Here is a 24,148-nt window from a genome sequence, read left to right on the forward strand (position 1 = left end):
ACCAGGAGCATACCCAATCATACCTTCCAAACTGTACTCAACGATGAGGCTGTCCAGTTGTGCATTCTCCTCTCTCAATATTCCAAAGATTTTTGATTTCAGTGACTCGAAGTGATTACCATATCTTTGTCTCTCGTGCTCCGGGATGACAATATACTTACTTTTGCATTCATTTAAGGTTTTGCTCAAAAAGTCTTTACCTTTACCTGCCATGGTTCGCCTAAACAATTTTGTTTTCCTTAAATATTTTATTTAAATATATTATTTTATTTTAAGAAGTTTTGTGATGAAGTGGTTAATACGTTTAGAGCGTAACGGCAGACTAAGTCAGAGTAATCGCGAAAGCTTCAACGACTCACTAGTCGGATCCGCTGGATCGGAATCGATTATATAATCGATTAGATACTGAAAACAATTTTCATTATTTACTTAGGGTGTAGGCGAACTTATTAAATATTCGATATCAGCCAATTCTGTGCCAGCTTAAAGCTTGAAGTACTGATCTCGATAACTGAACACATTACCATCATTAACAGCCAAAAATCTATATTTTAAAGGAGACGAAATTCTTGTACTAAATACAGCCAATTATTTTCTATCCGCTATGGTGAAAGATTTCAGACTTGACACCGCATAAGTTGGTCGATCATTTGAAGAAATATTCATGCGTGGATAGTGGCTGGGTATTGCGGATATGAAAACGAGAGAAATGGATATTTTTAATTTGATTTATCACCGTCTTTAATCTGAACTCACAAAAAAATGCAACAAAGGTTTTGAACAGGGCATTTATAATCATGCAGGCAGTGAGATAATATAAGTACTAACAAGACACACTTAACCAAATTCCCTTACGACTGGCCACAGAGGACAGCCATTAAGAAGAATGAGCGTTTCACGTTTGTACAAAATCATTTCGGCCAAACCAAAGGTGTTTTATTCAGATGATAAACAGTACTATCAATATGGGGTACCTCGACTAGCGAGGCCGGACTGCTTAGTGACCCGCGGTGGCGGCCTTGGCAGCGATCTCGTCCTCCTTGGCGTGCAAAGCAATGAGCTCCTGCTTCTTGGTGGCGATACGCTCCTCGCGGCGCTTGCGGGCCTCGCGCACCTTCTGTCGGCGAGCCTCGGCCTGGTCAGCCAGCATCTTGCTGCGCTGCTTCTCAGCCTTCTTCTTGTGGATGTACTCCATCAGGACGCGCTTGTTCTTGAACACGTTACCCTTGCACTTCATGTACAGGTCGTGGTACAGGTGCCTGTCAATCTTCTTGCTGTCGCGGTACTTCTTCAACAGGCGGCGCAGAACGCGCTGGCGCTGCATCCACACCAGCTTGGTGGGCATACGGGCGTTTGCAGTACCCTTGCGCTTTCCGAATCCGCAGTGACGACCCTTGCGGCGGGCCTCGGTGTTCTTGCGCACACGGTAGCGGGAGTGGACCACGACGGGCTTCTTGATGATCAGACCATCCTTGATGAGCTTGCGGATGTTCTGACCTGGAATGGGATAAATACACAGTTAGCTGGGCTCTCACTCCATGTTGTACCATTTCTACTCACGCGAGTTTGTGTTGGCGATCTCGTTGATTTCATTGGGATCCAACCAGACCTTCTTCTTGCCGCATCGCAGCACGGAGGCTGCGAGCCTCTTCTGGAGCTTTAGAGAACTGCAAAGGAGGGGTACTTGTTAGTCCATCATTTCGAAAGTAGCGTGCTGGGATGCGCCTGTCTGCTTGCTTGTGTGTGTGAGCGGCGCACGTTTGGTTATTTCACAACTGCCGGAAAACAGAATTGCACTTGTCCGCCCGGCAGCCGCAGTGGACAGCACGCGTTCGCCCGGCACAGTTTGCAAACATTTGGCACCGCGAGCGCCACTTTTCGCTCATATTTACGAACTCAAATCTACCTCATGCTGTCGACCTCGTCGTGGCTGGGAAAGAAAGAAAAATTTGACAGCCGGAAGTCAGCACCATTTTCTGGAGGGTGCTATCGATACATCGATAGCGGAATCGGGGGTCTGGCAACGCTTCGGAAATCAACTAGTTCCAACGGGGTGGCAAGGCTTCTTTAACAAATTATTGAATAACAAATAACTACTTTGAGCGGTTTCCAGTACTTTGTATGTGCAAAATCAGACCATATTTATATTATTCGAAGTTAGTAAGAGCAATTAAGTAACAAGGCTTGGTATATTTCAATGATCCATCTGCGGTCACACTAAACTGGCGAAAACAAAACAAAAACAACTTTTAAGCCCAGTTGCACCTGTTTAAAGTGCAATTTTTGCAATGCAGCACACGCTTAGACGCAGCCTGGGCATGGCCCGGCTATCCCTGACGCGTTTGCAGCCCAGACCCACATTGGCAGCCTCCAGGGGACAGGAGGCTGGCTCCATCACCACTCCCCTCTCGACGGCAACTCAGCCGGCCAGTCGGTCTTTCGCCTCGCTGCCGCAGGAGCAAGACAAGAAGGAGCAGAATGCCAGGGAGAGCCTCAACCGCCTGCCTCGCCTAATGGACTTCCCAGAGATCGTGTGGCCCTCTGCGCTGAACACGTTAAAGAATTGGATCACCATCCAGTTCATAATTCGACCCTACTTCGACAGCGAGTTCCAACTCAAGGAGTTCATATACGGCGCCAAGCAAGCCCTGCAGGTGCGTCATGGTCCGTGTAGCATAATCCGTACTGACTTCTCATCCCTGTTAGGTAGTGTCCTCAAAACTGATGGGCGGCGACCTAGACTCGCTGGACACTCTTGTCTCGCCCGAGGCGATCGCGGAGCTTAGGCCGGTAATCCAGAAACTGTCAATGACGCAGCGGAGGCAGCTGGAAATCAAGGAGAGCGACATATATCTCAGCTTCCCCTACCAAGTCGGTATTATGTTCGACGATGCCAACGACAAGCTGCAAAAGCGTTTCGTAGAGATCACCATGGTGTTTCATGTAATGCGTGGTCTATCCGAGATGCGGGAACGTGGCGAGGAAATACCCTGGAACATGGGGTAAGTTTGGACTGTCACTGACCTAGCTTTCGGCCCATTCTCACTCTCAATTTTTGCAGAACCCTTCCCGAGTACCAGGACAAGGTGTTCATCTGCAACTACCGCTTTGTGAAAGAATTCACCGCCGGGCAGCAATCGGACTGGACCGTAAATGTGGCCAACCAGTTTAGGGCCATCGACCTCATCAACGAGACCAAATAACATATGCTCATGACTACCATCATCCAAACTGTTCACCGACTCATAGCCAATATTGGCATTAGCCACCGCCTTCGTTGGAATAAAAGTTTTGTTTGCCGCATTTAGGTATAAAAAACTAAAATCTTTACTGTGGATCTCTGATTTAAATAAGGTTCATGTGAAATGAGTGCATTTAGCTGCAGATGCTGGTCAAGCAAAGAGCTTAGTGTGCCCCGTGCTTTGCTCTGTAGATGCCTTTGGGATCGTACTTGTTCAGGAGCAGCTTCCACTCGCCGGCTCTGTTGACGCGAAGGAAGTTGATTACCTTCTCTGAGTTTTTGCGCTGGACATCGGTGCACTTCGAGCAGTCGGACACCAGAGCGTCGGGTAGCAGGCGCTTTAGCTCACGGCCTTCCGGTGTGCAAGGACCCTTATCCATCAGGCACTTGAGGTAATTATTCAACACCCGGTTGTTGCCGAGTACATCGTCCACGTTGACGTTGTCAAACCTGCTGGTGTACTGCTGCTGAGAATCGGCGGCCGCAAGACCGGCAAACACACAAAACACGAGTGCCAGCGAGGCTTTCATCTTGAAGGATTGTCTGGAAAGGCGGACGAGAAATTGAAATAAACAAAGGTAAACTATGAAAAGCCCTTCCTAAAATGACAGTTTGTTTGCCGGGTAAGCAGATAATTAGAAGGCGTCAGTCAGTCAGTTTTGGCGTTAATGTGTTTTCAACGCATGTCGACAGAATCATCCGCAGCTATCAGTGGTCTGCCCACCAGCTCATGTATTATTTATGACCCTTGGCATATATATCACATATGCATACTAATTGGCGGTCGATTGGTTATAATATTTGTTAAACAGATTTCACAATTTCACCAACACCACGTCGTGTTAGCTGCTTTCGACTTCTTTGCGCCCCATATCCAGTCCTTGTTAACCCGTGGCCACCTGAGCAGCTTTTACGCAATCGGTGGTGGTGGTGTTTGTGGTTTTGGTGGTGGCGCAGTTTTCCTCATTTCCTCGGGTGCTCGGCCTAACCCGGTCAAACAAAGCACGGCTTAAACAATGGCTTACTCACTTCTCTTCCGGTGGCTTTCGGTGATCCAGGTGCAGTTGTGGTGCGTTCGAAGGCGCGACTTGGATTGCGAGCAGTTAGCCTGCTGGCCTCGCTTTTATACCAGGCGCTTTAACGGCTCGTACACTGAGCGCAATGGTCGGCTCTCTGGCGGTCGAAGCTTTAGCAGGCGGGGAGCAGGCGGCGGGTTTGGCCAAAGTCGCGGCACAGTGTAGACCCAAAGCTGGCAAACTGAACCGGATTTTCGATGAGTGACTTAAGGTTTTTTCAGCCGAATTTCGGCAAGTGGTCCGAGGCTTTGGCCAGCGGTTCAAAGGGTGGAATGGAATGGGAGTTTTATCACAGATTCATCTCTCACACCCCGGTCGTTTGTTTACCCGTTCACGTACGAAATTCGTAGGAAAAGCATCGACGTACGTGAAAATTGAAATTTACATGTTGATTTTGCCAGTCGGTTTTAGTTGCTCCGAGACTCGCAGCTGTTTAATCGGCTCGGATCAGCTTGGAGTTGGGTTTCCAACTCTTTCCCGACTTAACGAGCGCATTTGGTAGTGCTAGAGTTGTTGTCGCTGTGTTGTAATCACTTTTATGCATTTCCATTTCCATTTCCCTTTTAATTATCTTTGGCGTCATGAATCGCACGCACCAGTCTAGACTGAACCAGATTTCGAAAGCTCATCGGTCGGGGCGAGTGTTATTGGGTTTTGTTTTGGCGCATGTTGTTGGCCCGTTCGAGTCCAACTGGTCTGCCTCAGAAATCGGGATTTACCCCTGTCCAGGTGGACAATTCGGACATCTTGCTGGGGGTTTACGGGCGGTGGTCCGCACTTGGAACTGATCTCGCTAATGGAGCGCGGCTCAACTTGAAATTACTAGCATGGTGGGGCAAACAATAATTGGCCATAAAGCCAAAATTCACTTCATACCCTCGTATAATTATGAGCATTTTACGACTCTGACGCAGACGATTCTACTGATTGGCTGGCTCGGTGGATCAGCTCCGCTCCGTCTAGGCATGGAGGTCAATAAATCACCAGCGTTGACTCTTCACCTGTGACATAACTCTCGTGCCAATTATTCAAACAACTTTCTGCTTGTTCGCGGCTTCAATGATTAACATTTAAAGTGGGGCATCCTTAGCCCCGAGCGCTGCGCTGGGGCTTCGCATCGATTTATGCAAATCGCGAGTGCTCGAACGAAAGGAAAAAAACTCCCGGACGCGGTGCTCCGGCGGGGGTTAACGGGTCCAACAGGTCCATGGTGCAAAGGGGCAGGGGGGCCAAGGGTATCTTACCTTGAGATTGGACAGGGCATCAGCACCGAAGGCAGGGAAGATCATGAGACATGTGCAAAAGTTCAGGTTCAGGAAGGAGAAGGAGAAGTAAGCAAGGCAAACAAAAGTAAACAAACCGCAAAATCCACAACAACGGCTCAGACGCGGCGTAGAGGCTGAAGAAATACTAACAATAACAATAAAAAGTAAATGCACAGATTGAATAAAACGCAAAATAAATCTTCGGTACGTGCCCAAGTTTTCAGTGTCATGCCGCACGGCACAAGGGGCGGGGCGAATCAAACAGAGCCGCGACCTCAAACTGCCTGGTTGGTGACGGCGGCGGAGGCGGCAGAGGAGCGCTTGGACCTGGCCGTCTGGTTGGCTGGCCGGCTGGCCGGCTGACAGATAAGGTGAAATGAGGCACATTCAATTTTCCACTAAATCGTATATTACGTAACGGCGGACTACTGATAGTTCATCAGCAGCGACACCTCTACCCTAAATCTAAGTCTTGCATACATATATACACGGGTCCAGTCTAGAAAGTAGATCACTATTTGACAGCCACGTCGGGGGAATCGTTAGTGGCCTGGAATTTGGTCTCTAGCGCGGTGACCGCACCCATGTCGCCACATAACTTCCGGAAGAGACCCGCATAGCTTAGGTCGCCGCAGGCCACTCGAATTGCCTTTAGGACACTCCACAAGGCCAGCACCAGGAAAAGGGCCATGCAATACGGCTGCATGTGTGGCACAATGTTGACGTTGATCCACATGAGGGCGGTCACGAAGCCGGGCAGCTCTCCCATTTCCTGAGAGGGATTAGATCATAGTGAGTGATCATATGCACACCTCATGCAGCGGGAAAGTTACTTACGAACTCATACCAAAAACTGGGAATCATCATGTTGCTAAACCGTTTTAGGCGTGAGCTAAAGCTCCTGAGATCCGGAATAGGAATGTTGGACTGGAAGCGGTATTTCTCCGTAACCGGAATACCGGTGACCGGCTCCAGCAAAATGTATGGCTCGTGATCCTCGGCGTTGGGTGTGTATCCTTCGTAGTGCTGGCTCCAGTTGTAGCTGCTTCCGTAAAAGTGTGGCATCGAAAACGCAGAGGGGGCGTCATCTTTTGGGGATAAGACAGTGTTGGATTTACTTGCTTAGAAAACCTGCGGTGCTGTTATGGCCGTAGAAGCGTACTTATCACACACTGGGATACGTCAAACATTCCGTCAGGAAGCTTGATCCCGTAGCTCCTGTCCAGGCATCCGGGAGGCTTCTGGTAAGGTTTAAGCAGCGTGTAGTGGAAGGTGTCAAGGCCGTTGTAGCGCTCCTGGCGCTGGTACGTCAGCGGGAGGACCCGGCAGGACTCGATAGCCACTATGTCCAGCGGCGTATCCGGCTGGACAAAGGGCGGAAAGAGGGAGTTGTCCAGCGCTCCGGACACGTTAAAGGGGCAAGAGTTGGAGTCGTACCGACTGGTGTGCCGAAGCTGTTCCCGGATGATAACCTCGTCGTTGAGCGTCTCGATGCGAAAGAAGTTCTCAATGCCGCGCTTCGGGCCAATGTTGACCGTGTAAACCTCTTCCTTCTCTTTGAGGGCCTGCGGGAAAATATTAGCGAAAAACTTACACGGAGTCTTAAGGATATGCAAGGAACGTACGTTGTAGAGAACAGCAACGTTGGATCTTATGTTGGAGATTCTGGACAGCGTTTGCAGCAGGGGACGCGTGAACTCCCACAGGAAGTAGTAGACGCTGTCTGTAACAAATATATCCTCCATCATGAGAGCGGCATCAAAACCAAAGGCTGCAAGTGGCGCCGTATGCTTGATCTTCGTCGCTGCGCCCAGGATAACGTTGTTCGTGGACGTAATGGTCCAGTTGAGGACGTCGGGTGCCACACTGTCCTCCGGGAGGAATTCCACTACGCGGTATCGGTGCTTGCGATACCTGACGTTTGTCTCGTTGCGATCTAAGATGTCGTTGAACCCCACGATCTTGTACACGATGGGGCCAATCTCCTCCACCTTAAGCTTATTATCACGACCGCTGCGGAACTCCTCGGCGTTGGTCACGTTGAAGACGTAGCTCTTCAGCTTCCCGAACGGCGAGTTTATCCAACTGTCCATGGTGGGCATCTCCTGGCGGAAGCGTATATGTTCCCTAGCCACCAAGATGCGGTAGTCCACTCCACAAGACACCACGAAGAGGAATACATTGAGGCCCGCAAGGATCAGGCACAGCACTATTTTCACCCACTGAACTGGCTTCATTGTTTTCTAAGGACGGCTTTGACCGAAACCAGAGACGGGAGTGATTCGCGTCCGATCGGGGGAAAACACGCGATCCGTTTGAGTCGAATTCTAAATGCTTTCGGCAACGGCCGTGCAATCACTTATCACCAGCCTCCGCCTCCCATTGGCTCCTCTTGTTTCATTTGAATCGAAATGGAATGAAAACAAAGTTTATAAAATCAAATAGCAGAAAGGTTATCACCAAAGCTGCGGCAGCAGATGCTGCCAACACTGGGAATAGCTGTGATAACGGCGGACCTCTGATCCGAGCATAGAAAATGGCCATTACGCAGATTGTCCTCGAGGGTTGGGAACTGCTGCACTGCCTCCAGAGATGCCCCCTCTCGCCGGGTGGACCCCACCGGGATAGCACTGACCTTGATCGGGACCAGGTGTGGATGACCTGCCATTGAACAGGCGAGTCTGCCCCGGGGTTTTGGCAAAGGCGAGCTTATCAGGCACAGACAGATCAATCTGCTCTTATCGGTGCCGCGGGCAGCCAAACGTGCAACGAAACAAATGACTCGCCATTAACGTCTGGCTCTGGCTGGTCTGTCTGATCTTCCCCGGGCTCGGAATCTCGTATTCATAGACAACGCAGAGGCTATGCTTCAGAATCCGGTCTGGTCCGTATGTCCGTCTACGAGGTTCGATGTGAAAATAAAAGTAAAAGTACTTTTCATTCAATATACCGGTCAATGGGTTCCCTAATTTCATGTCGTAAAAATTAATCGTTTGATGTGACGCGTTATAAAAGGTATAAATTAGCCTTGGGGTAATAATTAAACTAATGAAGATGTGATTGATTAAGAAGGGAAAGAAAAGGAGATTTTCATTGCTCCAACATTTTAATGGGGTTGATTTTTAAACATATTCTTTGGATTTTAACATTCCCTGAAACGTACAAATACAATTTTGAAAACGGCTATATTAGAAAAACAAGAGAGAACGCTATAGTCGAGTTCCCCGACTATCTGATACCCGTTACTCGAACTAACAAAAATGTGAAAAAATGGGTGCGTGGTCTGGACATTTCTTGGGATTGCATACTTTTGGGATAGAGCAGAAACGTCCAGATTGCTGAATTTGGGATTAAAATAACTTGACGAGCGTTAAGTCATCTTAAATTGTAGTTCAACTATTAATAAAAATAAATTTTCAAAAAACTATATATATTACTTACATTTGTCAGATCAATTCTTGATCAGACTCCAACAAACGATATGCACACAATGCTAATGAAGAAATGGTTCCTTACCTTATATAATATAATTTAATTACCCATTTATAATACGCAGAAACATTCCTTTAAATAATGTGCTTATGAATATTATTTAATTTGTTTCCCACAGTTGGAAATTCAATTTTGCATTCATTGTGAATTTCGATTAGCACTGTATAACTGCTCATTATAAAAGGCAAAGCTTGTGAAACATTCACACATACATGGATCGAAGAGGATCTCTAATTAAAATAATATCGTTATTTATTGTACACATTAATGAATATAAATCGTACATTAGATCGACAATGTTATGTATTTATAGAATATAAATTTCATATGCGGAGCGTGTGCAGGTCCAACATTTGGTCTAATAAAGCACATTTGTATTCGAGGACGGAACTTTGTTTTATTTGAGAAACGTTTCGAGTTCTGTGACTTGATTGGACATTAAATTTCATTTCAACAGGGTTTAAGAAAGCAAGTGGGGATCGGTTTCTGTTTTGGTATAACAAATATTGTCTAAGTCGAAGCTTTGAGCCCTTAAGCGATCACGACTGTTTCGTTAGACTACACATCAAAATTTTCATAACGCTTACTTACGAAGATAACCTACATACAATACAATAGATACAGATACACATACAAATACATACAAGTCTTCCCAGCTCCATTTCTTTTAACTACATAGACGCACATTCCTCTGCGGGGACGGGATTCGGATTGGGATTGGGGTTGACATAGGGAGGTCGGAAGGGGAGTGGAAGTGGGATTGGGACGGGCAGGTCCCTGTTACTAGCTACGGCTTATACTAAACGAAGTCACCCAAAGACTCTCGTACTGCGACCAGACACCGACTAGAGCGCCTAGTATCTGGCGGGTTGGTTATCCTTGTTCTGCTTCTTGTTCATGTCCACCTGGGCGGTGGCCAGATAGTTGGACCCCTCCAGATGCAGGGTGCTCTGCCGGTGCGAGTTGCGGATCAGGCAGAAGGTCGACAGCAGTAGTAGAATCACACCTAGCGCGCATAGACCGATGATAAGTGCCACGCGGATCTTGGGGGGCACCTGCTCCGCAAAGCGCATCAGGTCGGTGACCTCGTCGGGGAGATTGTCGATGCCCTCCTCGAACCAAAGGATGGGAAAGATGATGTCCGGGAAGTTGGCTACCTGCTTGATATCGAACACCTGGCTTACGGCCAAATTGATCTGGATACGGGCGCGAACTCTCAGCGTAGTTCCCATTTTCTGTGAAAAAAAGTTGTAAGTATACGGCTGGGGGATAGATGGTATTTGTTGGGTCTTACAGGCTGAACGTCGAAGAAGAACTGATGCTTCTCTTTCATAGGTGGCGAAATACCTTCCACTTGTGTCCTCAGGCTTTCGTCGGCCAAGTAGAAATGCGGGAAACTCAGCATGATGGGAGAATCTGCAGAGAGCTTTACTTTTGAATTTGGCCGGGAATTGTGTACCGGGTTCATGCTCACCGTATTGACACAGCGAGACGTTGAAGAGTCCGTTGGGGGAGCATGACGGCTTGCCTGCGGGGCAGAAGCACATGTTGTCCGGGTGGCTGTCCACGTCGGCGAAGACCCACTCTGGTGGGGTGAACCGGTATCCGGGCACCTCGTTTGACGTCATCACTTCCTTCTCAAACACCAAGGGCAGGAGGCGGCACAGATCTTTGTCATAAACATGCAGGATGCGATCCTGTTCAATGTGTGGCGGGAAGATGGAGCCGTCGGTTCCGGCCAAAGTGTTGCATGCGTCCGTGGTCCAGTGGGGTAGATGGGTGCGACCGTTGAAGTTGTCAATGACGCCGTAGTTCCTAATGTCGTCGACACCTGTGTTCACAGTCACCCGGTCGGATGAGGTGCCGTTCTTGCCGTACAGCAGGCCGAACTCCTCGTAGGGCAGCTTTTGCTCCTTGGGCACGACATCCTTCGCCAGCTTGAGCAGTGGGTCCTCGTAGCCCCAGAGCAACTGGCCCACGGACACCTGAACGAATGGCTTGATCTTCAGTATGTCCATGATACTGGCCATGGCCAGACGCAGGAATCTGAACCAAGAAGTTCACGGTTAAAAATGGGGAAACACTTTTAAGTGGAGCTCAGTACGGAGTACTTACCGGGCCGCGTGCTTGCTCTGCGAGGTGGCACTCAGCATGGGAATGTTGGGCACAATAACCACGTCGTCTTCGGGCCCCACCGACAGATCTTCGCGGAACGAGTAGATCTTGCGGAGATTGTAGCTCAGCGTGCCATTGTCATTCTCTACGATGTTCACCTTCTCCCAGGTCTCGCTGCAGATGAGGTAATGGATTGAGCCAGATGCCTTTTAATGATTAAATCATGATCTTTTACCTGTAAACGTAGGGTCCCACCTCATCGACAATGGCCTTGGAGCCGTTGCTGAGGAAGTCGTCCGCATTGGTTACGTTGTAGATGTACAGACTGATTCTGGGCTCCACTGGCGGCTTGGCCCACCAACCGAAGGTCTTGGCGCCGGGACGCAGGGCCACCATTCGGTCCACGACCGCATCGATCAGCACGGTGAATTCACAGGCCACCACAATGCCGCCAATTATCAGCGCCGCAGCGACGACAATCGTAATCCCTGAAAAACCGATGCGAATTGTTTAGCAATTGTTCACCGATTGCATAAATTACTGGATAAGTGGGGTGAGTCATTTGGTATTGGGTGGGTAAACGTGAAAAGTGTATTGCCTTTGATCGGAACTCATATTTGAGTTGGCGCACGAGTGAAAACTCTCGATTGCAGTGTTTGGGATGGGACATTAATATTTATATATCGCCGAATGAATCACTGACCCTTCGACCTTAACTCCCAGTCCTACAATCTCCCATTATCTATAAATACGGCCAATTAGTATTGATTGAGTAAGTATACAGCAGAACTGGAAAGTCTAGTTAAAACTATAACCGGATTTCGATTACGCCTGCCAGGAGAACTTCGGAAATAAGACAATTCAATTGTGGAAAAGGTAATGCTCGAGTAAATAGGAACTCGTCTGGCATCCAGCTCATCTCCCACCTATATACACTGTAATAAATAGAAGTACTTCCGCTCAGATACCAGTCTAACCAGTCGAGCAAATGGGAACTATACTTTGGTTCAAAACAAGAATGTGGCACGTGGAGTTATAACACCGATTCCATCGCCAGCTGAGTACCTGTGAATCCACTCTCAATGCGCTGTGGATAAGTTGTTTGATTGGTTTATTGCGATAACCATCTGGAAATTTATATGGTAATTTCTTGCATGGGAATGCTGCCGGTAATGATGTGGGCGATTTGGAACTAACCTCCGGTCTTATCTAAACATCGCTATGGAATACTTACACCACTTTCGCAGATAGGTGCTGGAGAGTTTTGTGCAAAACTTGTGTTTCGGGCCGTTCATGTTGACAGGTCGGTTTTGGGGCTTGGGGTGCTGGAGGGTAAAGAGCAAGCCGCCTTGCAGTCGTTAACTAAAATGCAAAATAAAATTATATATAAAGCATATCGCGTTGTTTCACGGAGACCTAGAGATACACGGACACACTAGCCGTAATACCGGTTAAATTGTAGTCTCAGCTCGTTAATCTATAATTGCCAGTGGCAGCCGGACAAACAGGAAAGTAATCATTCAATACCGCATCTCGAACACTGCACTCTGTTCTGAATGACATTGGGCCTAGGCCATCGCTTCGCGATCTTGACTCTCAGATTCCAATCATTCTGGTCGTCTTGCCCAATCTTTCCATTTTCACCTGCCGTATGTCAAAGAGAACCCGAGGCCCAAAGACCCCAGACACGTTTTGGGGCGTGCTAGCCTTGTGCTGTTTTGACATCGCTTTGTCAATATGCGGGCTTTGGCCCGAAATCGTATGTATCGCAGCACAAAAGCTGAGAAACCAATCTGCCAGTCCAACCCGACGGCGCACTGACTCCAGAACCTTCGAGTCAGCGAACTTTGTTCCAGCAGTCGAGTGCGCCCTTCCTGACAGGGACGGGGACCTTGGCCATTAAGCGCTTTTTAATGGGCCAACAGGCTCGGCCTCCGCTGAGGTTAACCTGCGAGCTACCTTGACCGAGGCCAGGGCTGCGCAAGCGCGAAACTTATGAGATACTTGTGTCTTTCGTTCGTAAGCCGAGACATTTTATTATCGACAATTCCAGCCATAGCGCCGTGTGCCATTATTCATATTCATACGCGAAGCCGAAAAAGCAATGCAAATGAAGCGACATGAAGCCAAATGGATTTCGGCTAATAGCCAGCGGGCCATTTGCAGGCCTCGCACGGCAATAGAAACAATAGACAGTAGAAACACTTTAATGGCGTCCTGATCGCGTGGTCCCCTGACGTCCGACTCAGTTCCTCCGGAGTGCATACAAACGGCCGCTTATCGGTGCGATAATATGGGATACACCAAGTCCAGATGGAGCTATGTGGCACGTACACTCCTCCAGTCGCCGATAGCTGGGCCTCTGATTCTTGGATGCTCGCGAGAACGGCTAGTGATTTTACGATTTCTCCGCTGTTTTAGCTAAAAGCGTTAAACTTTGCACTTTGAGTTCGCTCTAGCCTATCAACGCACACAGCCACACAGCCACGAAGTTTTATTATTTGCCGAGTTTACTGCGCTTTCCGAGCACCACAAGGTCGCACTTCCCCGCTTCTGGCTCTGCCCTCGCCGCCGAACTCGAGCTGGGCTTAAATATGTGAGCTGTTGTATTCAGCTGGCTATTGGATCCACCATTGTTGGCATCGCCGCTGACGATGCCCATGCCGATGCCCATGCCGATGCCCATGCCGATGCCCATGCCGATGCCGATACCGATGCCCATTGAATACTAATTAACCAATAATTATTTCACCTCAAATGAATTTTCGGCGACACTGGCCAGTCAGGCCATTAATCAGTGATTTCAATTTCGGATTTCGGATTTGGGATTTGGCTACCCGTACCGTACCTTCAGCTGTTTGGCTCTTTGCCTGCTAATTGGGTTCTGCGTTCACGCCCCACTGGGCTGCTTTGATCCGAAAAGTGACTGCAACCCACTGCTCGGAATCAGGCCCAGTTGGGGCCAAATGTTTACACAGACCGCGTGAGTCAGCGGAGCCAAGTGTTTACCCAGAACTTGAGCAACTCTTATCAGCTCAAGCTCGCCGCGAAGTATGCAAATCTGTGGAACGGGAAACCATAGACGCAACAACACCTTGCCATAACAAAAGCGCTTTTCGGCAGTCGGCATTCCAAACGACTGCGATTTCTGATGTAATAGCTTGTTTTATTTTTGATTTCACTTGCGGTGGCTGTTCAATTAGCAGCTGCTGGCTGCTGGCTGCCTGGCTGCCTGGCCAGAATCACCAACTTCAATAGAAACTTACTTTCTAAACACACGTTTTGTATGAGCTCAGCGGAATACCGCTTTCCGCGGTATCGCGGCAAAGCCATCCGCTCCTCGGCTCTGATCAGCTTGGTGGCGCAGAGATCGAGCTGAATCGTCTCATAATTTCACTGCGTTTAAGTGTTGCACAAAGAAATACAAGCGGTAGTAGCTGTTTAGTGGAGGCAATTACCCTGACCCAATTTGCGAGACGCTACCCTTGCAGAGGGTATTACATTCAGACCAGTCACTGTCAACCACGATGTAAAAAGTTACTTTGATTACATCTTACTTCAAGTTAGTGAAGCTGATTTTGAATCTCTGTACTATTTCCAGCCTCTATAAGGGCTCTTTAGGGAGATTTATTCAGATTTTGGCTATCATTTAAAATGGTTTTTGCTACCCATCTAGACTTTTGCAGTCAAAGCTCCAGTAAATGACCTAGCACAGCTTTATAGAGTATTTGAGACTTCGGACTCCTCTTTTCACGATCCCGCTGATTATGGACACTGTGACACTGACCGGCCAAAAAAGTAAGCCAGCGGCTGACAATTCACCTGCCGTTTTGTCGTGCCGTGCTGCATTTGATAATACGCAACGAAATGGGTTTTACATTGGGCCTTAAACCATGTTGATGTCGTCGTCAATGGCGTGACAGACATGTGCGGACGCGGACTGAAGTGGCTCGTCTTGGACTTTCAGTAGGTCAGTTCCGCTGTGGGAGAGGAAGGGGACCTCGAGGTGCAAAGCGAGGCTTGCGGTGGCTTTCTCAGTGAAATGTGTCAACAGCAGGCTAAGACAAAGCCAGCCAATTGTCACCTCAATTAAATGATCAACGGGGCAGAGCGGCAGGGCGGCTGGGCGGCAGGGTGGCAGGGCAAACAGACCTGATGACGAAGATGGAGATGGCCCGAAGCTTTTTGCTGCTGCTGCTGCAACCTTCACATAATCGTCTTCGTTATGTGGTCAAAAGCTGGCTGGCCCCTGTTTATTTATTTACAAGTATTTATCTTAGGTTTTCTTGCCTGCGCATGCTTAATTTCGGATCTCGCGTCTTGTAAATGTGTGTTTGGCTTTGCTTTTTATTTGATTTCGCTGTGAGTCGCTGTGAGTTGCTGTGAGTCGCTGCTTCGTGGCAGCTCGAGTGAAGTGCAGAGCGAAATTTCACTTTTTCCACACAAGTAATCATAAAACTATGCACGTACATCAAATGCGCTTTTGGCAGGGCCGCAGACAGCGTTTAGCCGCGGAGGCAGCACAGAAACCGAAGCAGAAATAAAAACAGAAACGCTGAAAAAATCATAGCCCCCAAGCATAATTCAATGATTTTCCGCTTTTGTAGCGCTGCTAAGCGAACTCGCTGTCGAAGTGGTTTCATTTTGGCTGACTGGGCAAGGTCTTGCTTAACCAGCGCTCTGATTGGAGTCCAAACTGGTGACTGGGATGCGGATTCGGACTCGGACCACGGAACGGGGAATGGGGACCAAGGGTCTGCCACCGATCGGGGCAGAAACAACAATCGAACTCTGGGTGCAGTCAGGCAATTCCTAGGAATGCGACTCGCACTGCTGCCCCAACACTCTTCTACTGCCACTGGTGTCTCGTATCTGGTGCGGCAGGTTTGTTTCGGGCTGGACGTGCTGGACGGGCTGGAAACCACAGGCATTTCCAAATGGCCATGCCAACTCACTCACTCACACTGTTTTTGACGGTAACACGGACTTGCGGCGGTCCGATGTGCAAGCCAAGATTCTTGGGCCCGGGCTATAACGTGGAAGGTAATCGTTGATCGGTGAGCAGGGAACGTAAAGCACCAACCGCCGGTAAAAATCGTAAACGACTCGAACGCTCGCAGTGCCGTCGAGTAACTGAAGTCGCCGTCTTTAAGTGGCCCCCCAACGTAAGATCGTAAGATGTTCAGGCGGCGAAAGCTCGGCTTCGCGTTGCGACAAAGCACAACTGGAAAACCTGATAAACAGGTAGGCGAAACCCCCAGCCCACCGGCAGGTAGGTAGCAAATCAAAAGCGAGAGTGAGCAAGCGGGAGCTTTTGGGTTTTGCTAGTGCAACAACGCATGCGATCAAAGCTTGAGCGGATCGGCATCGGCATCGGAATAGGCATCGACATCGCCCGATGCCGAGGCGAGGCGAGGCGGTCCATGTGGTGGTTGCCAATGTTTGGACCAGGCTGATAAAACGAGTTTGTTGCCTTGCCTTGCATTGAAGTCTTTCGTTTTGTTGCGTTGCGCGTTTCGTTTTATGCTGCTAGCTCCGAAAATATCACTGATTGCCACACCAACACTCGTCCACTCGCGGAATTATGATATCTGTCGTCGGTGTTCCTCTCGCGGTTGCAGTTGTGGTTGTTGTGGCAAGTGAGTCACTTGCAACGGGCGGTTGCCAAACTCAGCACAACAACCACATCCACCACCAGCGACGACAGGTTGCATTCAAAGAATCTATGCAAAGTTGACAGCTCTAGCGATCGCAAATTATTGTTATTGCCGATGGAGCTTTTTGCCTGCATTGCGAAATCTTTCTTTGCTGCCTGCCCAGAATCAGAAAATCTCGCCAAAGACCCGTGCTCGGCAAAACGAAGTCTGGGATAAGCGCGATTCAGCTGTGGAAAAAACTGGCGGCAGAAACTTGCTGCATTTACATAACCAATCAGCAAGGGGAAATCAATGACGCTTGTGCGATTCATTAAATTGCCCAAGTTTTCTTTTCAGATGGGGAGTTCTGGGTAAACAGCTGGAGAAATTCCACCTGGTGGTGAATCAGGGGCAAACTTCGATTTATTTGCGAAATGTTTCTTTAACTTTTAACAAATCCCATTAACTGGGATCTGCTTTATAAAACTTGCAAGTGGGCAGTTTCCCCATGCAGATTATAAAATGCTAATAGAATAAGTTTTCCTCGTCATTAATATACGGAAAATACAACGCAGAAATAGAAAACTCTAAAACCCGCGCTCAAAATGTAGTGTACTTTCAGTTGCTTGGCGGTAGCTAATCTTTTTGTGTTTTATATGATATAACATGTTCCAATATGAGTCTAACCTCTTGGGCAATCGTTTCTCAGTACTACGTACATAGAAGGTAGGCCAAGACGATATCGCCCCAATGCTTGTGACATTCCACGCCAAGTCCAACCACACATAATCACCTTAATGGAGACCCGTATCCGAAGCTTGACTCCGCAGTGACTTTGCATGCCAATAAGGCTAACCGGGTTGCATGCGACCTTTCTGTTTATGTGAACTGTCGTACAAAGTGGCGCATTTGTTGCTGGAAATGATGCAATAAATAATAACAAAAACACCGCGACAACAACGACGACGGACACATATGTAAATTCAGCTTCGGTGGCGTGTCATCAATTGCCCCCACCCAGCCCCGAATGTGGTGTCAAAGTCGATCATCTGTGATCTGTAATGATTCCATGGCTAACTTACTATGCAGAATGTCGGCCAACTGCATGGCCAACGATCAGAGTTCCATTAAGGGGCACTGGAAAGGTTTGGAGCACTTCCTCAACTGTTTGGATTCACTATTCAGTGTGCTGATGTACTGATATTCGATTGTGTTCGGGAACTGTTTGGCACTTTACTGCCCGGCAACCGGGTTGATAAGCCAGCTCCCCGGGTGATAAGATGCCTGTAAGCGATCGCAAGGAAGTGGGCACTAGCCGATAATAGCCAGCACGAGCAAACATCTGTTGAGGGTGGCCCAAGCGAGGCCCTAAAACAAGTTTAAGTCACTCACATAGCACATAGCTTGAGCTATCAGCCGAACTTGACCACCGCGCAATAAACTGCTCTGTGTAGAGTGTGCAGGCAAATATTTCAGGCAGGTCTGCCCAATTGCCATTGCTAGCCACTAGCAAGCACGGCAGATCGAGAGATTGAAGACCCGTGCGCGTCAACCGATCCGAGGAAAACAAAAAGTTCAGAGGGGCTATCAACTGTGCTGATGCGAAACCCGATGATGTGAGCCATAAGCAGGCATTTCGGGAAAGGGACGTTTTGAAACGGCGGATTACTCGAACTGATAATGCTAAGCTATTATACTCGCACACTTGGGGTTCAATAACACGGCTCCGGCGGGGGTATTTGCGATCTTCCGGCCTTTCTGCCTGCTCAGTATTACAAGAAGGGGCGTGATAAGCCAGTTTAAATAAGTCTTCAGCTCAGAATTGCGAACGAAAACAAGACATGAAAGCCTATTAAGCATCTGTGTATTTATCGGAGCTCTCACAGTGCATTCCCCGCCGTTAATTACTTGGGTAAACCGAATGCAGGGCCATGGGTGAAGGGAACCCAAAGTACTTGAGTGATAATTAAGTTGTTTTGGCGACAGCGCACACCTAAAAATAGACGTAGATATGGGACTTTGTACACATTTGCATCTGCATGCTTTCAGAAAAATTCAAAACAATATCAAATCAAAACATATACATTTTAAGGCAAATCTACGAAGCCTGTTCCGAACCCCCTCCCCCACGGACCGAGTCTAACTCCGTAGTAGTGATGCGCAGACGAAGCTGGAGCGGAACGAGCAGCTGGATGGTTGCTACATCTTCTATATTGCCCCAAGTGGCTGCTTTGTTTTGACGATTGGCTCTGCACTTTGTCTCGCGGGTACGCACAAAGCTGCTACGTAGTAAACAAGGGATCCCGATTTCTTGATTTCTCGACAGCGCAGTCGGCGGCAGCTCCGTCCAGCGGTAATCTGCAATCATAGCTGACCGCATGCGCGCTTATCAGTGCGGCGGCAGCGGCAGCGGCGTCGACCTAGGCAGCGACGGCAACTGCGACGGCAAAGAATGAGGAAAGAGGAGCGACTGCGCTGCTGGCATTGCTCAGTTCAGTTGCCCAGCTCGAACTGATTCCGCCCGATTCCGACGTCGTAGTAATAACTTGTTTGGTCGGCAGTACGCACAGTCCAGTCCAGCGGAGAACCAGTCCCAGTTCCAGGCCCGCTCTCTAATCCCAGCGCAGATCGCTCTCTAATCCCGCGAAACGGGCCAAATCTAATCGGTTCCATAGGGTTCTCGGCCAGATAGTGCGTGGGCCGGCCCGAGTATGTAGCTAATCGCAGCCGAGCAACAATTGGCAAGTGGATCAACTGGTGGCAGTGGGCCAAACTCGAACTCCGTCCGTGCGCAGATAATCAAATTCCGCAAGGCAGTCCGTCCGTCTTTAATTGCTGCTTTTGGCTGGAAGTGGCGGCGGAAATTAATCCGCGCTAGATTCGTGCACATACAGCTGGGCAGGAAAACTGCAGTTCGGTCGGAAAACCTGATATTGCTCTAGCTCCAACTCTAGGCTTCAGCTCCAGCTCCAGCTGCAGCTGTAGCGACAACAACAACAGTGTCAGTGGCAGCCAGTGCGATCGAGCCCACAAAAGAGACGGCGACAAAACAAAGAAGCGGGCGAACAAAGAACGCGCGCGGCAACAAAAGAACGAAGGAACAGAGAGGCACAGATACAGCAGCACAGATACAAATACAGATACAGATACGGATACCAGATACAAAACAAGTCTGTCGCATAGATACATCTCATAGGTGGTGCATCCAGCAGGAGCATCTATCAGTAGGGGAGCGGTACGAGACCCGAAAAAACCCAATAAACACGACTGTGCTCAGCCAGCGTAAACACGACGAAATTGTTAATTAAGACGCCAAATGTTTGGCAGACTTCGAAAGTGCAGAGCCCTGAGCAGCGAGTAAACAACGAGAAAGATAGAGAGAGAAAGTCCGAGAGAGAGAGAGGGTAAGAGCGGCAAATAAAGATAAGCGTGTGGGTGCAGTTCGTCTACGGGAGAGCGGTTCCGCTTCCAACGTAGCGCGCACGTTTGTGCTGCCCACCGAAAATCAGCTGGTGCCCCAAAGCTCATTCAAGTGCACGCTGATCGAGACCCCGCTCTCTGCAGGCGCTCTCCCGCTCAGTGACACCCACCCACCCCCTTTCTACGCCCACGCATCACGTTATCAGCCAATGCCTCTTTTCCGCAACTGAGGAGAGCGGAGGAACCAGTTGCGATTTCGAAAGGTTGACAAGTAAGTTGCAGTGCAATGCTCAGTAGGTTCTTACCATCCATAGATCAGACCCTAAGATATCGTAGTAGAACACCTAGGACTCTAAATTGTCAGGATAGATAGATTTATTTTGGCCACAGCACTACGATAGCTCTTTGTTGATCTCGAAGTCTCCAGAAATCGAAAACAAATCATACTTCAGATTGGTCCTATCTTACTTGAAAACAGTTACTTCCTATCAATTAATTCGTTTTACACCCGAGTGGGCAAACAATTATTTCAATCGCGTTCACATTCGAGTTCAAGATCGAGCAAATTATTGGAAAATTTCAACGCCTTATCGGATGCCGTTGACCCGATTTCAGAGTTGGCGAATCGAACTAAATCTCAATTCTATACATATAGTGCCCATACTGATACTGATACGTGTTGCTTTCATTTAATAATGAATTAATGCCTAGTAAGTATGTGCCCAGCTTATGTACGCAGGAGCTGCTGATAAGACTAGAGCACATACGGTTGAACTTTGAATTCAGCACGGGCAGTTCCACAAGCTCCGGAGCAACCAAGGCTCTCGGAATCGAAACCCCGATTAGTTCGTGGAAACATCTGTAAGCGCATGGTTAAGTATCTGTCCGGCGCGTCAATAATGGTTTGAAATTTGCACAACTTACAAGGAAATATACAACAATTAGGCTATACTAGGTACTTTCTATTTGGTGTTAATTGTGGCTATTAAAAAAGAGGTGCTCAGGAGTCGATAGTGATCTTATGTGTTCAATGAACCCCGTGCTCCTAAGTACATAGCCCAGCTTGATAATAGTTTTGCCAAACAGCTCCCTTGGTTGAGCCACGTGTTCCGCATTTATGAAGATAACACTCTATATACATTTAATATGAATGAACAAGATTTTGAACTGCAACTAAGTTACAAGTCACTGGGATTTTTATTACAAGAGCCTAGGGAAGTGTTTTTTTATTTTATTTGCTTTTTAAACTGGGGACACCAACATATTATCACATAACGACATTTACGATTACCACCATTTCAGCTTACACCGAGGAAATATCACAGAGCAATGTCGCACGCCAAAGAACCAGAGACGTCTATGCCCTCCTCTCGGCAGGAGTCTGATCGCACAGCGGCACCATCCATTACAAAATCCCTCACTCTGAACTCCACGCGGAGTGGGGTCGGCACGGGAAACTTCGGGGGCTACGGCATGACGAACGGGGCCGAGAAACCTTCTGTGCTACACATGATAATGGAAGCCTTGGGTCTGCGCAATCAGGCTCAAAACCGCGAGCCAACATCCAAGGATATTGGAACCCTGATAAGTGAGTAGAGCACTCTCGACAAGCCCGGCACGCTTGATTAATCTGGTTCACTCTTTCAGTGCTGGGCGTAATGTTTTTGCTCTTTGTAATCAGCGTGACCGGATTCTTCGTAATGTGGTTCACCGAATACTACAACAACACCATGCTGGAGGTGAGCCTGTTCCGTCCTTTGTATCGTGGTGTTCCTAATTTGAACTGATTTTCAGAATCTGATCCTCGCCGAGAACTCGGATACCGCTAAAAGTTGGCTCAAACCCGATCCTAAGTACGACACTTTGCTAAAGGCTCACATTTTTGACTACCCCAACATCGATGACTACTTAGCAGGGCGAGCCGACAAAATAAAGGTCGTGGATGTAGGACCTCTCACCTACCAGGAGCACACTGTTAAGGATGAAGTGTCCTTTAACAAAAACTTCACTGTTAGCTTCAGGGTAAGTCTCCAAATAAAGTAAACTGCTAAGTGGACTATTCGAAACTATGCAAACTACATGGTTAACCAATATGCTTTTCAGGACCGCAAGTCTTATAAGTTTCTCCCCGAAAAGTCGTCTATTAGGGAAGACTACGTGGTCAGGGTGCCAAACGTGCCGCTTATCTCTGCCGCCGGGCCAGTTAAGCGCATGAACCCTTTTGAGCGATTAGGTGCATCCTTATGGATCAAACAATTCGAGGAGCCTCTATTCAAGGAACTCACAGTCTCCGAATACCTCTGGGGCTATGAGGACAAAATCATAAAGTTGAAGTCCCTGGGCAGAGGTCGGCGACGATTTGGTCTTCTGATGAGCGTAAGTAAAGTGAGAAATTTGTTATTGGTCGGCGTATCAAAATATGTTTTCCACTAGCGCAATGGGACCAGCGTGGATTCGGTCCAGCTTAACACAGGCGAGGACGACATCACCAAGTTCAGCATCATTACCCAGTTTAACGGCATGCCCCAGCTGGACTATTGGGAGGGCGAGGAGTGCAATCGCATCGACGGCTCCGAGCCCTCCATGTTCTCACCGCACTTGCTGCAGGATCGCAGCACCGTCAATGTATTCCTCCAGGTCCTGTGCCGCAAGGTGCCGCTTCACTTCGAAAAAGAGGTAACCATCTACAACGACATCGATGTTCTGCGCTACAAGACGCCAATGGACGTATTTAGTCATCCCTCCAAAAATCCAGCGAACCAGTGCTATTGTCAGAACACAGAACTGTGCTTGCCCAGCGGAGTAATCAACGCCACCAAGTGCTACGGGGATGCGCCCATTTTTCCCTCGTTCCCGCACTTCTTCACTGGCGATCCGGTGCTGTACAAAGACTTTGAAGGTATCGAACCAGACGCAGAACTGCATCAAACCTATGCCGACATCCATCCTCGATTCGGTTTCCCGATTAGCGGCGCGTCCCGTGTGCAGATAAACATTATGCTGGACAAGACGCCGATACTAAGAAGTAAGCGCCAAATACCAGACAACCTCTTCTTCTGACTAATACTATATGTACCGGTTTGTTTTAGATCAGGGCGCTCGGCTGAAGAACACTACCATCCTTCCTCTTATCTGGATCGAGATCACGTCGGGAGACTTCTCCGAGGAGGTGCTCCACACGCTGTACTTGAGCACCTTTGGTCTGAATGCCATTCAGCAAACTCTTAAGTACGGCACCCTGCTCATATCGGTGACATCGTTCAGCCTGATCGTGGCCGGCGTCTACTACCTGAACAGCAGGCGGGAGGAGCAGCTCCAGGAGAGCAAGACATCCGCTGAGCTGGAGGCGCTTAACGGCGGTGAGAACATCATCGTTGTGCACCACATGGACATGCCTGTTCCACTGCCCGTCCAAGAGGGCATTAACCATCGAGGAACGTAAAAGTGCCATTATTAAGGGGCGGGAGTGGGGAAAGTTTTTAAACTTAAATGAGATTTTCGAATTTGCTTGCACTAATTATAGAATAGTTTGTAAACATAGAGTCGCCAGTTACCTTTAGTCATTAGTGAATCTGATGTATATATATGTAGAATCGTTCAATAAACTGTTCATTACCTATAACATTTTATATTTATATGCGTACCGTAGAATAAATTAAGCTGACCACATTGCAATACAATTATTTGCCCAAGGAAAGAACATGTTTATGTAGCAAATATTTTATTGTTAAGTTCTAAACAAAAACGAAATTCGTATATTAGTTGCGTGTTCAACATTTGATTTTCTGTTATGGTCTGTTGTTCTGTTTGAAAACCGTTTTAGTTGTTAAATGCATAAATTACATTGCATTGAGTAATTCTATGGGTTTATATTACGGTAGAAAAAATGTAGAAATCAGTTTT

The 24,148-nt window shown here is 48.1% G+C and overlaps 6 protein-coding genes across 7 annotated transcripts; 2 read left to right on the forward strand and 4 right to left on the reverse strand.

The window, feature by feature from the left end:
* Window positions 1–893: 893 nt before the first annotated feature.
* On the reverse strand, window positions 894–1,974 carry LOC122614546 (60S ribosomal protein L19; the record flags this gene model as incomplete). The annotated part of the gene is made up of 3 exons (XM_043789108.1): window positions 894–1,497; window positions 1,561–1,667; window positions 1,907–1,974. Coding segments are annotated over 3 exons (675 nt in total), but the record flags the coding sequence as incomplete, so codon positions are not given.
* Window positions 1,975–2,088: 114 nt separating this feature from the next.
* Window positions 2,089–3,324, forward strand: LOC122613554 (m-AAA protease-interacting protein 1, mitochondrial). Its single transcript, XM_043787773.1, has 3 exons — window positions 2,089–2,654; window positions 2,707–3,002; window positions 3,062–3,324. Exons 1-3 carry the CDS (start codon window positions 2,289–2,291, stop codon window positions 3,201–3,203), a joined length of 804 nt encoding a protein of 267 aa, XP_043643708.1. The 5' UTR covers window positions 2,089–2,288; the 3' UTR covers window positions 3,204–3,324.
* Window positions 3,304–4,415, reverse strand: LOC122613555 (ejaculatory bulb-specific protein 3). Its single transcript, XM_043787774.1, has 2 exons — window positions 4,271–4,415; window positions 3,304–3,784 (listed from the first exon to the last, which is right to left on the reverse strand). Exon 2 carries the CDS (start codon window positions 3,769–3,771, stop codon window positions 3,406–3,408), a length of 366 nt encoding a protein of 121 aa, XP_043643709.1. The 5' UTR covers window positions 3,772–3,784; window positions 4,271–4,415; the 3' UTR covers window positions 3,304–3,405.
* A 1,558-nt stretch (window positions 4,416–5,973) lies between these two features.
* Window positions 5,974–7,914, reverse strand: LOC122613552 (scavenger receptor class B member 1). The gene is made up of 4 exons (XM_043787771.1): window positions 7,208–7,914; window positions 6,745–7,147; window positions 6,420–6,670; window positions 5,974–6,354 (listed from the first exon to the last, which is right to left on the reverse strand). The coding sequence occupies exons 1-4, from the start codon at window positions 7,817–7,819 to the stop codon at window positions 6,097–6,099; spliced, it is 1,524 nt and encodes a 507-aa protein (XP_043643706.1). The 5' UTR covers window positions 7,820–7,914; the 3' UTR covers window positions 5,974–6,096.
* Window positions 7,915–9,308: 1,394 nt separating this feature from the next.
* On the reverse strand, window positions 9,309–17,947 carry LOC122613551 (lysosome membrane protein 2). The gene is given in 8 exon segments (XM_043787770.1): window positions 9,309–10,309; window positions 10,369–10,490; window positions 10,549–11,120; window positions 11,190–11,363; window positions 11,425–11,677; window positions 12,424–12,492; window positions 12,495–12,551; window positions 17,908–17,947. Coding segments are annotated over 8 exon segments (1,653 nt in total). The 5' UTR covers window positions 17,933–17,947; the 3' UTR covers window positions 9,309–9,928.
* Window positions 17,948–19,325: 1,378 nt separating this feature from the next.
* Window positions 19,326–23,867, forward strand: LOC122613550 (lysosome membrane protein 2). 2 transcript variants are annotated; one of them, XM_043787769.1, is made up of 7 exons: window positions 19,326–20,516; window positions 21,548–21,833; window positions 21,893–21,984; window positions 22,040–22,267; window positions 22,349–22,621; window positions 22,679–23,270; window positions 23,335–23,867. In XM_043787769.1, exons 2-7 carry the CDS (start codon window positions 21,575–21,577, stop codon window positions 23,685–23,687), a joined length of 1,797 nt encoding a protein of 598 aa, XP_043643704.1. In that variant the 5' UTR covers window positions 19,326–20,516; window positions 21,548–21,574; the 3' UTR covers window positions 23,688–23,867. The 2 variants fall into 2 exon arrangements, with proteins under 2 accessions (XP_043643704.1, XP_043643703.1); XM_043787768.1 differs by lacking the exon at window positions 19,326–20,516 and adding an exon at window positions 21,049–21,200.
* Window positions 23,868–24,148: the final 281 nt, after the last annotated feature.

This window comes from Drosophila teissieri, chromosome 2R (genome assembly GCF_016746235.2).
Source record: "Drosophila teissieri strain GT53w chromosome 2R, Prin_Dtei_1.1, whole genome shotgun sequence".
NCBI lineage: Eukaryota > Metazoa > Arthropoda > Insecta > Diptera > Drosophilidae > Drosophila > Drosophila teissieri.

Bases quoted from the DNA above. Each gene is read 5' to 3' on its own strand.
- LOC122613554 (XM_043787773.1), top strand. From the start codon at position 2,289: ATGCAGCACACGCTTAGACGCAGCCTGGGCATGGCCCGGCTATCCCTG. The intron at 2,655-2,706 runs GTGCGTCATGGT...CATCCCTGTTAG, and splicing joins GCGCCAAGCAAGCCCTGCAG to GTAGTGTCCTCAAAACTGAT. The intron at 3,003-3,061 runs GTAAGTTTGGAC...CAATTTTTGCAG, and splicing joins GAAATACCCTGGAACATGGG to AACCCTTCCCGAGTACCAGG.
- LOC122613555 (XM_043787774.1), bottom strand. From the start codon at position 3,771: ATGAAAGCCTCGCTGGCACTCGTGTTTTGTGTGTTTGCCGGTCTTGCG.
- LOC122613552 (XM_043787771.1), bottom strand. From the start codon at position 7,819: ATGAAGCCAGTTCAGTGGGTGAAAATAGTGCTGTGCCTGATCCTTGCG. The intron at 6,671-6,744 runs GTACGCTTCTAC...TATCCCCAAAAG, and splicing joins CGTATCCCAGTGTGTGATAA to ATGACGCCCCCTCTGCGTTT. The intron at 6,355-6,419 runs GTAAGTAACTTT...AATCCCTCTCAG, and splicing joins CCAGTTTTTGGTATGAGTTC to GAAATGGGAGAGCTGCCCGG.
- LOC122613550 (XM_043787769.1), top strand. From the start codon at position 21,575: ATGTCGCACGCCAAAGAACCAGAGACGTCTATGCCCTCCTCTCGGCAG. The intron at 21,834-21,892 runs GTGAGTAGAGCA...TCACTCTTTCAG, and splicing joins GGATATTGGAACCCTGATAA to TGCTGGGCGTAATGTTTTTG. The intron at 23,271-23,334 runs GTAAGCGCCAAA...GGTTTGTTTTAG, and splicing joins CAAGACGCCGATACTAAGAA to ATCAGGGCGCTCGGCTGAAG.